This window comes from Nerophis ophidion, linkage group LG29, assembly GCF_033978795.1.
Source record: "Nerophis ophidion isolate RoL-2023_Sa linkage group LG29, RoL_Noph_v1.0, whole genome shotgun sequence".
Lineage (NCBI taxonomy): Eukaryota > Metazoa > Chordata > Actinopteri > Syngnathiformes > Syngnathidae > Nerophis > Nerophis ophidion.
In genome coordinates, this window is record NC_084639.1 from 14,216,443 (window position 1) to 14,234,378 (window position 17,936).

General features: G+C 40.6%; 1 protein-coding gene across 2 annotated transcripts; it reads left to right on the forward strand.

The window, feature by feature from the left end:
• The first annotated feature begins 422 nt into the window (after positions 1 to 422).
• On the forward strand, positions 423 to 16,778 carry LOC133545991 (zinc finger protein 570-like). Of its 2 annotated transcripts, none has more exons than XM_061891769.1 (3): positions 423 to 505; positions 10,997 to 11,143; positions 15,326 to 16,778. In XM_061891769.1, exons 2-3 carry the CDS (start codon positions 11,071 to 11,073, stop codon positions 16,519 to 16,521), a joined length of 1,269 nt encoding a protein of 422 aa, XP_061747753.1. In that variant the 5' UTR covers positions 423 to 505; positions 10,997 to 11,070; the 3' UTR covers positions 16,522 to 16,778. The 2 variants fall into 2 exon arrangements, with proteins under 2 accessions (XP_061747753.1, XP_061747752.1); XM_061891768.1 differs by lacking the exon at positions 423 to 505 and adding an exon at positions 5,282 to 5,682.
• The last annotated feature ends 1,158 nt before the right edge of the window (positions 16,779 to 17,936 follow it).

Consider the following 17,936-nt stretch of genomic DNA (forward strand, 5'->3'; position numbering starts at 1 on the left):
TTTTGGTGAAAGGATTTAGTAGAGAAAATCGACGATAAAGTTCGCAACTTTTGGTCGCTAATAAAAAAGCCTTGCCTTTACCGGAAGTAGCAGACGATGTGCACGTGACGTCACGGGTTGTAGGGCTCCTCACATCCTCACATTGTTTATAATGTGAGCCTCCAGCAGCAAGAGCTATTCGGACCGAGAAAACGACAATTTCCCCATTAATTTGAGCTAGGATGAAAGATTTGTGGATGAGGATATTGATAGCGAAGGACTAGAAAAAAATAAATAAATAAAGTTAACAAAAAAGGCGCTTACATTGGGAGCGATTCAGATGTTTTTAGACACATTTACTAGGATAATTCTGTGAAATCCCTTATCTTTCTATTGTGTTGCTAGTGTTTTAGTGAGTTAAATAGTACTTGATAGTCGGAAGGGGTGTGTCCACGGGTGTGTTGACTCCAGTCTCTGAGGGAAGTCACGGCAGCTGCATGGACAGCACAAGCTCCGCTGATCTCCGGTAGGAGGCGACTTTTTACTACAATTTTCTCACCGAAACCTGGCGGTTGACAAGTAGTCGGGATCCATGTTCGCTTGACCACTCTGATCCATAGTAAAGTTTCACCTCTGGGAATTTTAAACAAGGAAACACTGTGTGTTTGTGTGGCTAAAGGCTAAATCTTCCCACCTCCATCTTTCTACTTTGACTTCTCCATTATTAATTGAACAAATTGCAAAAGATTCAGCAACACAGATGTCAAAATACTGTGTAATTGCGCGATGAAAAGAGACGACTTTTAGCCGCTAATGGTGCTGCGCTAATATGTCCCCTCCAACCAATAACGTCACAAACATGCTGTTGGAGCCTATTTATATTATTTATTTATTAAGTGTTTTGACTATCTAATTCAACAATGCCAATGAAGTTGTTGATTATTTATTGGATGTTTTAAATGAATTATGATTGATTGACTGATTGTGATCAGCTGCTCACGCTCTTCCTGGTGAGCCACTCCCCCCTATAATTAGGAGGACAGCACAGCTGAGCGCTGCCTTTGTCTGTCTGTTACTATGAAGGAAAGAGGAGTGAAATAGTTTGTTTACCACTAAATAAGTTTATTTTTGATTATATAGAAAGTCAACCACGGTGAATATTTTTTGTTTGTGAAAATAAATTAACATTTTGAATCTAGAAATATCTCCGCGAGTGCTTATTTGGAATTTAGTGCGTCATAAAACCTCCTCCTCAAGGCTACTCTACAAACTTTATTTTTATTTTTTCGAAACGTTGGAACGACAGAGTGGCCGTAACACATGCATCATCATACGCTTCATCATTCCGTGACGTTTTCATCAGGAAACTCGGCGGGAAATGAAAAATTCAATTGAGTAAACTAAAAAGGCCGTATTGGCATGTGTTGCAATGTTAATATTTCATCATTGATATACAAACGATCAGACTGCGTGGTCGGTAGTAGTGGGTTTCAGTAGGCCTTTAAGAGCAGAGCTAATAAATCAAGCAGTAATAAAGATGAAAAATGGATAGTATCATATGCATAATTATATATAAGTACACTCAATACCAACATTTCAAGTTTTGCGACAAATGTAGCAACTTTTGTGGGATGTTTCGGAGACGTGAAAAAACACATCACACTGAGGTATACAGTCGGTCAAGTCGACAGTTCAGAAGTCCCAGCTGCAGTCAGAGTAGAGCATACTTGCCAGCCCTCCCGAATTTGGGTGCCTCTCCCGAAAATCTCCCGGGACAACCATTTTCCCGAATTTCTCCCAATTTCCAGTCGGACCTGAGTGAAGACAGCCTGTCATCACGTCCACTTTTCCTCTATATAAACAGCGTGCCATCCCAGTCACGTTATAACATCTACGGCTTTTGGAGCTCAGTACGCAACTGCATACACAAGAAGGAGACATTACATATGTCTCCGTTATCCATAGGTTTATCTTTAACCCATGAAGTAGGCAGACACGGAGCTATTTCTCAGCGTGTGTTTATTCCAGCCGGCACATTAATACACTGACAAACAACATCCGGAATCCCATCATGCATTGCTTCAAAACTACGGCAAGTAGTAATGTCCCAAAAAAAGATAGTGACAGAGAATAGAACGAGGATGGACAATTCAACCCTAAACTCACTCCTTTCCTGCAAATTAAATGTCACAGATGCTGCCCATACCTATGCTCCTTCAAAGGCTTTGCTACTGGCTGCAAAGCATTGCACTTTCAAATACAACAAGTAGAATGGAGTGTTATGTGTGTGTATATATGTGTAAATAAATGAACACTGAAATTCAAGTATTTATTTTAATATATATATAAAAGAAATACTTTAATTACAGTAGATTCGAGCTATAAATATACTCCTCCCCCCTTTACCCTGGCCAGCCCCGTCAACCCAGGCCCCGCCAAACCAATCTCCCGAATTCAGAGGTCTCAAGGTGGGCAAGTATGGAGTAGAGAGAAGAGCAACATAAGTTGTGCATCGTTCATGTTAATGACCCAGTCAGTAGATCAAGTTAGTCCAATTCATAGTGTGTTAAAAACATGCTTGGCAAATAAAGTTGATTCTGATTTACGTTTGCCGCCCGAATGCAGCTGAGAAAGGCTCCAGCAATCCACCGCGACCCCGAACGGGACAAGCGGTAAAAAATGGATGGATGGATGGATGTTCTGCGCGTTTGATGTCGATTCTTACTGACTCCTTGTGGCGAGATTAGGAATTTCGGATATTGGAAAAAAATTATCACCCATTTGCTTTTTGATTGTCTCTCCTTCTGGTTGTTTTGGACTAGTAATTGTTTAGTACTTACCATACAATTTGAGTTATAAAAAACATGGACTTTTTTTTACATTGTAAACTTAAGAGTTGAAAAATCCAAATGAACGGTTACATCTTTTAGGTAAATTTCATATTCATGAATCGATGAGGTGGCGACTTGTCCAGGGTGTACTCCGCCTTCCGCTCGATTGTAGCTGAGATAGGCACCAAAAGGGAATAAGCAGTAGAAAATAGATGAATGGATGGAATCCAGAATATTAGCATGCAAACCAAAAGTTTTTTTTGTTTTATTCAGAATTTAACAATGTGCACACCTCACTTATAATGAAAAAGGAAATATAATGCTCCGCTACTTGGATCATGTCATATTCTGTTTTTGTTCTGTCTTTGTGTCGTGTTCTAGTATTTCACTTCCTTAGTTCCTGGTGGCACTTCCTGTTTTGTTCTGTTGTCATAGTTACATATTAGTGTCACCTGCCTCTTGTTTTTTACGCGCACCTGCCTCGTAATGACTCTCATTATTTAAGCCTGCCTTTTTCGTTACTCGCTCTCGTATTCTAGTTTCTGTTCCATGCACCAGGGTGTACGCCGCCTTCCGCCCGATTGTAGCTGAGATAGGCGCCAGCGCCCTCCATGACCCCAAAAGGGAATAAGCGGTAGAAAATAGATGAATGGATGGAATCCAGAATATTAGCATGCAAACCAAAAGTTTTTTTGTTTTATTCTGAATTTAACAATGTGCACACCTCACTTATAATGAAAAAGGAAATGTCATGCTCCGCTACTTGGATCATGTCATATTCTGTTTTTGTTCCGTCTTTGTATCGTGTTCTAGTATTTGACTTCCTTAGTTCCTGGTGGCACTTCCTGTTTTGTTCTGTTGTCATAGTTACGTATTAGTGTCACCTTCCTCTTGTTTTTCACGCGCACCTGGCTCGTAATAATGATAATGGATTAGATTTATATCGCGCTTTTCTATTGTTATATACTCAAAGCGCTCACAGAGAAGTTGGAACCCATCATTCATTCACACCTGGTGGTGGTAAGCTACATCTGTAGCCACAGCTGCCCTGGGGTAGACTGACGGAAGTGTGGCTGCCAGTCTGCGCCTACGGCCCCTCCGACCACCACCAATCATTCATTCATTCACCAGTGTGAGCTGCATCGGGGGCAAGGGTGAAATGTCCTACCCAAGGACACAACGGCAGCGATTTGGATGTCAATAGGTGGGAAGCGAACCTGCAACCCTCAGGTTTCTGGCACAGCCGCTCTACCCACTATGCCATGCCGCCCCGAATGACTCTCCTTATTTAAGCCTGCCTTTTTCGTTACTCGCTCTCGCATTCTAGTTTCTGTTCCATGCAACAGGTGACGACGCTGATTCCCGATTGTGGTAAAAGACTATTTTTGTACTTGTTAGCTTCCACGCTATTCCGTTGTTTATTCCTTAGCTCACATGCTAGCGCCTTTAGTTTCTTCTGGCTCCCATGCTAGTTCTGTTTGTTTTGTCTTCAGTGCCTTGTGCAAGTGTTTCTGTTCTTAGTTTGTTTTGTAGTGTAAGTAAATCTTCATTTCTTACCTTCACGCTGTGTCAAAGTCCGACTGCATCAGTTGAGAGAACGAACCCGCACCACGATGCCAGCAAAACGTCACAGGAAAGGCCATGATAAAAAAAAAATATTATTAAAAACGCTAACCATCAAAGAAAATCTAAATGTATAGCCTGATACTTTTATTTGTTTTAATTGTATTCTAGTGTTATCCCTCACACCTTATGTTCCTTGTTTTGTTTTGTTTTGTGTTTGTTTCTCCATTATGATTGTGTGTTACAACTTCCTGTTAATGTACAACATACTTAAATGTCGACATTTGTAATTTGTTACATGTCTGTATCATACTGTTACTAAAACAATTTTGGGAAAAGAAACAATCAGTCTACGCATGCGCAAAGGGTACGTCACTTTCTGACTTGACATTTTTTTTTACGACGCAGCTTCTGCTACGTCATATTCTGTGATATTTGAATATGTTACACATGTTTTGTATTATAATAGCTTATTTGGGGGTATAAAGGAACAATAATATAAACATGAACAAGGGGAACGTCCACTCGTCTGCCATTGCAATGATTGACTCACGGGGGCGCCACTGACTCCCATCGCGCACACCCATCACGTATTTATTTTTAAAATGTTGTATTTTTAAACGAAACACTTACTGTAACTTAAATGTTTATCTGCGGCCTAACAAAATGTATACTTTTAAATGAGCAGTATTGTAAATTGATGTAAATAAAGTACTTAAAAAAAGATCGATTTATTTGCCATTTATTTTCTCTTTTTGGTTTCGGAATACTGTATTTTTAGGAATATTTGTTTTATTTTGTAGTTTTCTTTTATATGACATTGTTATTCAAATGAAGATTACCATGGTAAGTGTGAGGGCGGGCACGATAATAACTGCCGTAAAACAAGTTGACCAAAGTGACGTAACTTCACGCATGCGTGGACCAATCGTGTAATAGGAGAAAAACAAGATGGCGTTTCATGAAGAAGACGTTAGCGTGTTTCTAATAGTTTTGTCTTCTTAATCAGTGCGTACATGTACACATGTATGTTATTTGATAGAGAAAACGTCGTTAATATTTGTTTGTGTCCGATGATTTGGTCAAAGTGCACTTTGACGTTTTTCGTGCGAGTTTAGCTTGTTACTCAATTAGCTTAGCATCTTAGCTGCTAACCCATCGCTAAGTAGAGCTAAGTGTTGTGATTGTGTCAAAATTTGCGAAAGAACGTACAAAAAGGAAATTTCTTCAACAAAAGAGTAGAACGAGCGACAACATCAAATACTGGACGCTGTTTTCAACAAACATCAAGTTGTGTTACACGGAGCAGGTTTGTTTACCTATTCATCCATCCATTTTCTTCCACGTTTACTAATTTTAGATTTCATTATTAATACTATTCTTAAACATATATATTGTCTATAGCAGTGTTTTTCAACCACTGTGCCGTGAGATACAGTCTGGTGTGCGGTGGGAGATGATCTAATTTCACCTATTTAGATTAAAAATATTTTTTGCAAACCAGTAATTATAGTCTGCAAGTTATGTGTTCTTGAGTGTTCGGTGCTGTCTAGAGCTTGGCAGAGCAACCGTGTTACACTCTTCCATATCAGACGGTATGTAATTGCTTTGTAGATGTCGGAAACGGCGGGAGGCATCGTGCAGGTAAAAAGTTGTAAAACAAAAATAAACAAAAGGTGAGTGCCCATAAGAAAAGGCAGTGGAACTTAGGGAAGGCTCTGCAGAACGAAACTGTCTACAAAGAAAACAAAAACAGGATAGGGTGATGTATATTGTAGCGTCCTGGAAGAGTTAGTGCCGCAAGGGGTATTTGTTCTGTTGTGTTTATGTTGTGTTACGGTGGGGATGTTCTCCCAAAATGTGTTTGTCATTCTTGTTTGGTGTGGGTTTACAGTGTGGCACATATTTGTAACAGTGTTAAAGTTGTTTATAGATATTATGTGATTGGGCCGGCGCTCTGTGCAGATATAAATAAAGAGATTACTGTACGGACAAATATATTGGACTTTTGCATATGCATCCACGTTTATAGATGTATGTTATATTGTACGCTCGTACAACACTAAAAACCTTTAGCATATCAGCATGTGGAATTAAACTATGGAATGCATTAAGTAAACAAGTTAAACAATGTACTGATATGATCCAGTTTAAAACATTAGGGAGAAAGAAGAATTATCAGAAATATCTTCAACCTTATTGAAAACGAGATATTCTTCATTTGTCACGACTGACTTAATCATATATTGTGAGAACTGCTGTAATAATTATTCACTGATGTAATTGTGTTACAAAAAGAAGACAGTTAATGTATTGTAAACGCTCTAAAGTGGGAAGGGGCTAGGATTAAATAAGCTTTGCTTCTTCCTACTCCTTTTCGGACATGATGTAAAGAGAAATGATATGGAATTGTGTGATGTACTATACTGTGAGTGTGTTAGAAATAAAGAAAAGAAAAAAAGAAAGAATGGCACGTGCAACAAACATGGCTGTAGACGCAAAGTTAAATCATGTAATGCCCCCTTACCCGAGCAAAAACGAGGCACAATTTATCCAGGATAATCTTGATACCAATTTGCTTGACCCAGCCACACACAAATAAGTTGTAGACCTCCATGCTTTTCCAAGTTTTCATCTGTTTTGTCAGGTAGAATGATGTCTGGAGCATTGGAATTCGACATGTCCGGGAACGCGACAGACAGACAATCCTTGGAATCATTCGACAAATCTTGCTTTTTTGATAACGTGTTGGGATAGATTCCATTGCATAGTTTGATTTTTTGGCCCGTATCTGCTTTTAGTGGTAAGATCGACACCCCTTGCGTAATCAGATAGGTTTCATGCTGTTTGCTGCACAGTAGCGATATTGGTTTAGTGTCCCACCACTTTGTTTACTTCCCTTCAAAAGTCACGTGACAGAATACAACCTATAGGAGGATGGATTGTCTTGTAAGGATGATGCACTGCTTTGTTTTAGGGCTGGGCGATATAACAATATTCTCGATATATCGCAGGTTTTTTTCTCTGTGCGATATAGAAAATTACTATCGTAGGGTTGGGCGATATCACGATATACTCGATATATCGCAGGTTTTTTTCTCTGCGATATAAAAAATGACTATATTGTGATATTCAAGTATATGTTCTCACATAGTTGCTTTTAGCTCCTGGCATTACACTACAGGCCCTTCCCACTCTTCCTTGTCGCTTCTTCTCACAGACAGCAAGAGCACCTTCTTACAAACGTCACATACTGTCACGTCATACGTCACATGCGTGTAGGCCCTCACGGAGCAGAGAGGTAGCAGAATGGGTCACGTTAGCTGTGGTGCGAGTGGTAATACGAGAGAAAGAAGGTGCGAATCTGGTAACAAATGAAGGAAGAATTATTTTCCAAAAAAAACAACAGGGGGTCCATCGTTTGGCGGTGGTTTGGCTTCAAGTGGGAATATGTCGAACAGACAACCGTAATTTGTCAAGTGTGGGGCAAAAGCGTTGCTACCAAAAGTAGCATTACTGCTAAAATGTAGCATCATTTGTAAAGTCACCTGCTAGAGAATGAAGAGTGATTTCTCCGCATGTCAACATCTGTGTTCGGTGCCACACGCCCACACCGTCAAAATGCAGAGGCAAACATTTCCAGATCAACACCGTATTAAAAAACTAGTCAACAACAAAAGGAGATAATGTCCGCAGTAACCTACCACATAGCGAAGGATGAACACTATTTGATTTCCTATTATGCAGCTAATTTTTATTTGACACTTATTGAAATGTCTTGTGTGACATCATGCACAAAAGTGCTTTTTTTTTTTTTAACTATTGTAGTGGTGTTCTGTACAAAAACTGCACTTTAATATAGTGTTGTTTTGATGTGTCATCTTAGTGACATCATGCACAAACGTGCACTAATAGCTTGTTTTAAAATGTCTCTGACAACCTTGCACTTTCTGTTTTGGAAATGACATGAATGTTTGTGCCACTGCTTAATAACTGTTTATTAAATACAGCTTTGTTCAATTGACTTAGTTGTGATTTCCCTCTGCATGAAAGTTTAAATTGAGCATATATTATTGCAGTATGAAGAAGAATGTTTTAATGTTGACACATAGAATTATCATACTGGTGTGTTTATATGTATTGAGTGTTCATTCGAGGCTAAGGCAAAATATCGAGATATACATTGTGTATCGCGATATGGCCTAAAAATATCGAGATATTAAAAAAGGCCATATCTCCCAGCCCGAGTGACAAGGCTTTGGACCAGTATGGCAGCAGTATGTGGGTTAGGGAATGGGCGAAGTCCATTCATATTGCGTAGATGAAAGTAAGTATGTGAGCTTGAAAAGGGAGTGTGCTGTCGAGGATGACACCCAGACTCTTAGCTTGGGGGGAGGGTGAGACGGAGGAATTGTCGAGAGTACCAGACAAACTGTTGGTTTTGGCTAGCATGGATTTTGTACCTACAAGTAGGGCTGGGCGATATATTGAGTTTGTAATATATATCGATATATTTTTAAAGAAGATATGAATTAAGAAATATATCATTTATTTCACGTTAAAATGACCAAACACCGCTTATTTGTTGTGTTCATTGATTCTCCCCCGCTCCATGTACTCCGTGGGTTACTAAACCTCTCCCCTACCTCCTTCCCAGATGTGCTTGCACATATAAGAACATCCGTGGTTGGTTGGTTGTTTACTGTGATGGGTCACAATTGGTTGAGATTAAGGCAAAACATTAGGGACGGGCCAACCAGAGGCAAGATAGGGTCATGGAACCAGGAAGGCAGAAATCCCAAATGACGACTGGAGAGTCGTAGAAGAGAAGAGGGAATATTCACGCGGGCGATTTATATATTAAAAAACTTGTGGAAGATAGCAGAGGGATTCTCTTCTTCAGATTTTTCTTTTAGCAATGTAGACCACGTCCAGGATACCCACAATGTGTCTACTTGGTAACATTTGGACAGATGTATGCTTCTGGGTAAAACATTCATTTGAGTTGTTTACCATGTAAGCCCAAGTCAAAACTGTTCTTGAGTTGCCAAGCTGTAGGCCGAAAATGTATGCCGTAGTGAGGAGGATCATAACCGCACAAATAAGTCAATGTTACGTGTGTACAGAGGAAGAAGACGGCACAGACAGCAGGGGCATCATTTATATATATATATATATATATATATATATATATATATATATATATATATATATATATATCCATCCATCCATCCATCCATTTTCTACCGCTTATTCCCTTTCGGGGTCGCGGAGGGGGCGCTGGAGCCTATCTCAGCTACAATCGGGCGGAAGGCGGGGTACACCCTGGACAAGTCGCCACCTCATCGCAGGGCCAACATAGATAGACAACATTCACACTCACATTCACACACTAGGGCCAATTTAGTGTTGCCAATCAACCTATCCCCAGGTGCATGTCTTTGGAGGTGGGAGGAAGCCGGAGTACCCGGAGGGAACCCACGCATTCACGGGGAGAACATGCAAACTCCACACAGAAAGATCCCGAGCCTGGATTTGAACCCAGGACTGCAGGACCTTCGTATTGTGAGGCAGATGCACTAACCCCTCTGCCACCGTGAAGCCCATATATATATATATATATATATATATATATATATATATTATATATATATATATATTACGGAATGAAGTGTGCAAATAATCCAAACTATGTATGTGTGCGACTATGTGTGGAAATTAAATGTTGAGTGTTACCAGTAGTGTTGAGCGAGAGGTGAAAGACCAAGAGGGGAAAGACAGGCCCCAAGGTCCAGAGAACAGGCTGGGGGCAATAGCGAGGCGTAAAAAGTCTGTGTCCAGGCGGGTGGTCGAGATCCAAGAGGGGCAGCCAGAGAACCAGAGGGGAACACGGGGAGACGAGACACACAGTTTGTAACCAGGGGACGGAGGATTGCTGCTCATTTATCCGAGTTTGAAACATTTATATTATTTGCACAGCTATGTTATTTATTTTACGCAGAAAGAATATTTTTTGTGCTGTTAATACCCATCTTGACTAACTGGGTTAATGAAAGTGTTTACAATACAGTTGTCATTCACTTCAATTTCAGTGAATCTCGCTCAAATTGTAATATCTTCATTTGTATACTTTCACCGGAAAATATACCGAGATATATATACGATATCGAGTTTAAGTAAAAATATATCAAGATATACGTTTTCGTCCATATCGCCCGGCGCTACCTATAAGTAAGATTTCGGCTTTATTACTGTTAAGTTGGAGGAAATCAGATGAGAACCGCTGTTTGGGTTCACTGAGGCAGCCTGTAAGGGAGGAAGGAGGAAGGGAAGCAGTGGGTTTGGTAGAGATCTAGAGCTGGGTGTCATCCGCAGAACAGTGAAAATGTATTTTAAATCCATGGGAAATATTGCCAAGGGGAATAATGTAGATGATAAAAGCAGGGGATCGAGAACAGAGCCCTGGGGCACACCAGAGAAAACGGGAGACTCTGTATTTGGATGAACAGAGTTTAACAAACTGAGTGCGGTGTAGTATTTAATTGTGTCAACACTGTCGGTCAAAAACTACTTCTATTGTCTATTCATGTTATTTCTTTATTATTTCGTTATTTACCCAACAGATGTCCATCAGCCTCCTCACATAAAAGAGGAAGAGGAGGAGTTGTGGGTCACTCAGGAGGAGGCTGATCTCACCATGTTTCCACTGACTGTTGTCTCTGTGAAGACTGAAGACCGTGAAGACAAACCACCTGAGTCCTCATGTCCAAGTAAGCAGAACATCCAGATATCATCTAATTCAATGTTTGAAAGACAGATGTTCATTCACAGACCAAAGTTGTGACTAAAGAAGGAGATATACCGTATTTTCCGGACAATAGGGCACACCGGATTATAAGGCGCCTTGCCGATGAATGGTCTGTTTTCAATCTTTTTTCATATATAAGGCGCAACGGCGCATTAAAGGAGTCATATTAATATTTTTTTTTCTAAATGTAAAACACTTCCTTGTGGTCTACATTGCATGTAATGGTGGTTCTATGGACAAAATGTTGCATAGATGATGTTTTACGGATCATCTTCAAGCCGCTTTCTGAAAGTCTTTTTCGGATGCGGCTTTTTGTGGGCGGTCTTATTTACGTGGCTCACCTTCGGCAGGGTCTTCTCCCCATCATCTTTGTTGTAGCGGTGTAGCATGCAAGTATGGGATTGGAAGAACTGTCAATAGATGGAGCTAACTCTTTTAATGACATTCAGACTTTACTTCAATCAATAACGGACCAGGACTCTCAAATACTTAAAGTTCCTTGGGTGAATAATGTAAACTCACTACACCGGTATGTTTTAGCGCTTTCATAGCAAGTTTACTGAATCAAATCACAGGACGAGATGTTGAACAGTCCCTTGTGCCAAATGTGTTGAGTACTCACTCGAGATGTCCTTGTTGTTGGGAGTGGTAGACAGACAACGGGTGTTGGGGGTGGGGGTGGGGTGTTCTTGTGAGTTGTGTGGGATATGAGACTTGGTCAGGGTTGAATTCCAGGACTAGACTTAGACTTCCTTTTTATTGTCATTCAAATTTGAACATTACAGTACAGATAAGAACAATACTTAGTTGCATTTGGACAATTGGACAAGCGACACATCTTCAGTAGTGTGCCCTTGCATCATTGGGTGTTTCAGCCTTCAAACACTATACACCCTCCACAAGGGTGGCCCGCCGAAGGATGATCAGTCCTCAGCTTGTGTCCCGTGCTCAACTGTTCCCTAAATTCACCCTGTTACACTGCTGTTTTCGGGGCCCAACCGGGGTCGTTCCGCTTGAGCCAAATCTACTGGCTGCTTCTTTCAGCTGCCTCTGAGACTGCTCTGATGGTCCTCCGCAGAGATTGACCGTGGCTGCCGAGTTTTCTCAGCAGTCTGATGGTAGACGACGCCACAAATCATCTACTGTATAGATTTTGGTGTTCCAGCCACGCTGCCTCGATTCTTCTGCGTTGCTCTGAGTAGCGCAGCTTCTTACGTTTATAGGCCTCCTCTACACAGTTCTCCCATGGGACTGTGACCTCTATGATGTAAGCAGTCTTCACCGAAGGGGACCAGAGCACCAAGTCTGGCGTGAGGTTGGTAGAGGCAATCTCAGGTGGGAAAACTAGCTATTTGCCAATGGCTGCAAGCATCTTCCAGTCGCGGGCCATGTATAGGTGTCCTACTTCTGGTTTGGTGGAAAGCTGTTTGGGTGTTTTCCCGCCCTCTCGGACAAACATCGTTGTCTTCAAGGGATTGGATACTCTTGGTGGCAAGGAGTTGACGGCACTACGCATGCTCTCCAGGGCTGATGCCAAGCTCTTGAGGGCCTGGTTGTGCCGGCAGGTGAATCTCCCCTGCGTGACACAGATATAAGTAAGAACTTTACACTACTTTTATATTAGAAATGGCAACAGTGGAGGATGAATGTCCCATAACCAGAAGATAGAGAAAAATAATAAGTTTATCGACTACGGTGTGGGCACGGACTTCAAAGGCGGACCCGCACAATTTTTCAGGATTTCTGCACGTCCCAAATACAGATCACAAGGTAAGACAAGATTCTTTTGCATAATATTGCAAAACAAAACACCAGATAATGTCTTACCTTATACACACACACCATAATAATACTTGTATGTTTAATGCGCCGACAATCCATCAAGCGGAGCGGCTTCATAGCTTACCAAAGTCGTACTAAAACATTTTGATAGATTTTTGAGCGCCGTGTGTTATGTTCTTTCTTTCGATGGAACATATAAAATGTTGATGTTGTTTACATCATAGTGCAGACTACACATATCTCTTATGTTTGACTGCCATCTGCTGGTCACACTTATAATTTTACCATGTACCAAAAAAAATAGCTATGTGGTCGGTAAGCAAAACCAGAATTATTCCATACATTAGGCACACTGTAGAGTTTTGAGGGAAAAAGGGGATCTACAGTTGTGATCATAATTATTCAACCCCCACACAATTTTGGTTTTTTGGCAAGTTGGACATTTATTACGTATTTTGTTTATAGTTATATCAAATAAAGATGTGTCAAATAGACAAATGCAACTTAAATTTTAACACTGTATTTTACAAAATACCAAAAAAGGACATTTTTCTTAATATCTCATTGGGCGAAGGCCTCCAGTTCATTCATATTCTTGGGCTTGCGTGCTGCAAGTGCCTTCTTGAAGTCCCACCACAGGTTTGCTATAGGATTTAGGTCTGGCGACTGTGAAGGCCACTCCAGAGTCTTCCAGCCCTTCTTCTGCAACCACTCTGATGTTGATTTGGAGGTATGCTTGGGATCGTTGTCCTGTTGGAAGGTCCAACGTCTCCCAAGCCTCATCTTCGTCACTGACTTCATTTGCAGCTAATATATCCTGGTAGGAAATAGAATTCATATTGCCTTGAACGCGCTGGAGATTTTCGGTACCTGAGGCAGAGAAACAGCCCCACAGCATGATTGACCCCCCACCATGCTTAACAGTAGGCAAGGCGTTCTTCTCTTTGTAAGCTTCATTTTTTCTCCTCCAGACATAACGTTGATTCATAGGCCCAAAGAGTTCCAGTTTTGTCTCATCACTCCATAGAACAGTTTCCCAAAACCTTTGGGGTTTGTCCAGATGATTTTTGGCATACTGGAGTCTATTTTTCTTGTGCCTGGTAGTCAGAAGTGGGGTGCGCCTGGGAGTTCTGGCATGAAAGCTTTCATCTCGTAGTGCGCACCTTATTGTCTGGGACGAAACCTGCGTCCCCCCCTCTGCAATGTCCTGTTGTAGATCCTCAGCTGTTACCCGGGGGGGTTTTCTCCACCGTACGCTTCAAATACCGGACAACAGTTGCACACAGCATCCTCTTTCTACCACGCCCAGGTAGCCTTTAGCTTTAAACTTGCGAATTATGCTCCCAACTGTGTCTCTTGGAATGTGTAATGTCTTTGCTATTTTCTTATATCCATATCCTTTCTTATGAAGAGAAATTACCTCCTCTCTTGACTTCTTTGACCACTCCCTGGACTTCACCATGTTGCAAATACACCATTGACCATCTACAAGAAGCTGAGCGTCACAGTCTTTTTCAATCATTTTAATTGTTGCTCGTTATGGTTCTAATCACATCTACAGGTGTTTTCAACACCTGATTGAAAAGACCTCATTCAAATTCCGTTCTTAAGAGTTATGATCTTTAAGGGGTTGAATAATTTTGTCAATGAGATATTAAGAGAAATGACACTGTTTGGTATGTTACAAAATATAATGTTGTAATTCAAGTTGCATTTGTCTATTTAATGCATCTTTATTTGATATGACTATTAACAAAGTACGGAATAAATGTCCAACTTGCTAAAACACCAAAATTGTGTGGGGGTTAAATAATTTTGATCACAACTGCTCGGCCATGGAAACCCATTCCATGAAGCTCTCTGCGTACCGTACGTGGGCTAATTGAAAGGTCACATGAAGTTTGGAGCTCTGTAGCAATGGACTGTGCAGAAACCCTTTGCACTATGCGCTTCAGCATCCGCTGACCCCTCTCTGTCAGTTCACATGGCCTACCACTTGGTGCCTGAGTAGCTGTTGTTCCCAAACTCTTCTGTTTTCTTATAATAAAGCCGACAGTTGACTTTGGAATATTTGGGAGCGAGGAAATTTCACGACTGGATTTGTTGCACAGGTGGCATCCTATGACAGGTCCAGGCTGGAAATCACTTAGCTCCTAAGAGCAGCCCGTTTTTTTCCAAATATTTGTAGACACAGTCTCCATGCCTAAGTGCTTGATTTTATACACATGTGGCCGGGCCAAGTGAATAGGACATCTGATTCTGATGGGATGGATGGCCTAATACGTTTGGCAATATAGTGTATGTTGGTGCAGGACAAGAACTGGACATTTCTAAAGTGCGTTTGTCTTTTTTTGTCCTGCAGATGTCTGTAAAGAAGATCTTCCCGAGCAGCAGGAATGGTCCCCTAGGATGAAGCAAGAGGAGCCACAGCCAACCCACTTTAAGGGGGAAGATGAGGACCCTCAGCCTTCACAAATTAAAGAGGAAGAAGAAGACCCGCAGCCACTTCATTTTAAAGAGGAAAATAAGGAGCCACAACCCCCACTTTTTAAAGAGGAAGATGAGGAACTGCAGCCCCTTATGGTAAAAAAGAAGATGATAAGCAACAATGTCCTGCCCCACATTAAAGAGGAAGAGGAGGAACACAGCATCAGTCAGGAGAGACATTATCTTGAAGGACGGGAGGAGGTTGACTTCACCAAGGTGCCATTGACTGTTGTGATTGTGAAGATAGAAGATGATGAGGTCAAAGGTGAAAGTGAGGAGAGGAGAGAAGTGGATTTTCTAAGTAGCAGCTCAACTCAACACATGACAACAGAATCTGATGGAGACCACTGTGGAGGATCAAGGGCAGACAAGCTCTTAGCTCCACTATCAGATAGTGACGACACAACATCACACTCTCCTGACTCAGATGATGAAGACTCTGATGCTGATGAGACACGTCACACTGACAACACACGCTTTAAATGTTCTCACTGTGACAAAACCTTTAATTACCGGTGCAATCTGAACTCACACATGAGAATACACACCGGAGAAAAACCATTCATGTGCTCCATTTGCAATAAAAGATTCTCTCGGAAGGATTATTTGATAACACACACCAGTATGCACACAGGTGAAAAACCACTTGTATGTTCAGTCTGCGGTAAAGGTTTTGTGCAAATTCGTAATCTGAAAGTACACATGAGGACACACACAGGAGAAAAACCTTTTACGTGTTCCGTCTGCGGTAAAGGTTTTTCTCAAAATTGTGATCTGAAAAGACACATGAACTCACACACTGGAGACAAACCATTCGCGTGTTCAATTTGTAGTAAAAGGTTCACCCAGAAAAGAAGCTTGATTAAGCACACAAGAGTACACACCGGCGAAAAACGTTTTGTGTGTTCAGTCTGTGATAAATGTTTTATACAAAATGGGGATTTGAAAAGACACATGAGAATACACACTGGAGAGAAAATGGTGAGTTGCAGTGTGTGTAAGGAAAGATTTGCTTATAAGTACCAGTGTGACAAACACAAGTGTGCTGGTGAGAACAGCAGCAGCCAATGATGCTGCAGAATTAAAAGAAGAAAAAAATGGTGTTAACATTGACTTTCTAACAACATCCACACATATAACAAGTGTGACATAATTGTATTACATGCAACACAATCTTGTTAATATGCTTTTACCATTTATAGATTTGATTTTTAGCATTAGTGGTATTATTGGTATTGTTATTATACAATATTGTGTACATATATTTGTAAACAATTATTTTATGTACCCTTGTTTCATGTTTTTTTTAATAAAATAATGTAATATGTCTAATGTCGCATTTTTAAAATGATTTATATAGTTTCCAGTTTAGTTTATCATGTATAATAACTCCTCTAAACATGGGCTTACCTTTATGATTCAAATGGAAGAATCATTGAATAAGAAATTTGTGTGTTTGAATAATGGTGCATTGATTGATTGATACTTTTATTAGTAGATTGCACAGTTCAGTACATATTCCGTACAATTGACCACTAAATGGTAACACCCGAATAAGTTTTTCAACTTGTTTAAATCGGGGTCCACGTTAATCAATTCATGGTACAAATATATATACTATCAGCATAATACAGTCATCACACAGGTTAATCATTCAATAATTCAATCCATCTATTGAATTATTTACATTATTTACAATCCGGGGGGTGGGAGGAGGAGCTTTGATTGATATCAGAACTTTAGTCATCAACAATTGCATCAACAGAGAAATGGACTTTGAAACAGTGTAGGTCTTATTTAGTAGGATATGTACAGCCAGCAGAGAACATAATGAGTTCAGATAGCATAAGAGCAAGTAAATACATTAGAAGTACATTTGATTATTTACATTAGGTTATTTATAATGGGATGTGAATGGAGGAGGGTATTAGTAAAGGGTTGAAGTTGCCCGGAGGTGTTGTTTTAGAGCGGTTTTGAAGGAATACAGGGACAATAATTACTGTGTCAACAGGAATTGAATCGGTTTTGGATTAAATTCTGAAATAGACAATCAAGTATGTATTTTGTACGATATGAATATTTACGAACTGGAGAACAAGTAATAACACTAACTTATTTGCGCCTTGTTCACTTTTCTTCTTCAATCTGCCTTCACGACAGTTGGCACACTTGACGTTAAAAGGCAGTTCTGCTCTCGTTCGTGGCTGCTCTCGCTACACATGCCACACGCAGAAGACTGCGTCTCGAAACGTGATAGCTTAAAGGCCTACTGAAACCCACCACTACCGACCACGCAGTCTGATAGTTTATATATCAACGATGAAGTATTAACATTGCAACACATGCCAATACGGCCTTTTTAGTTTACTATTTTGCAATTTATAAATTCCCCGCGAGTTTCTTGTTGAAAACGTCGCGGAGTGATGACGCATACGCTTGACGTCACGGACTGTAAGGAAATAGCGCTGCACACACACAGCTAAAAG

Bases quoted from the DNA above. Each gene is read 5' to 3' on its own strand.
- LOC133545991 (XM_061891769.1), top strand. From the start codon at position 11,071: ATGTTTCCACTGACTGTTGTCTCTGTGAAGACTGAAGACCGTGAAGAC. The intron at 11,144-15,325 runs GTAAGCAGAACA...TTTGTCCTGCAG, and splicing joins ACCTGAGTCCTCATGTCCAA to ATGTCTGTAAAGAAGATCTT.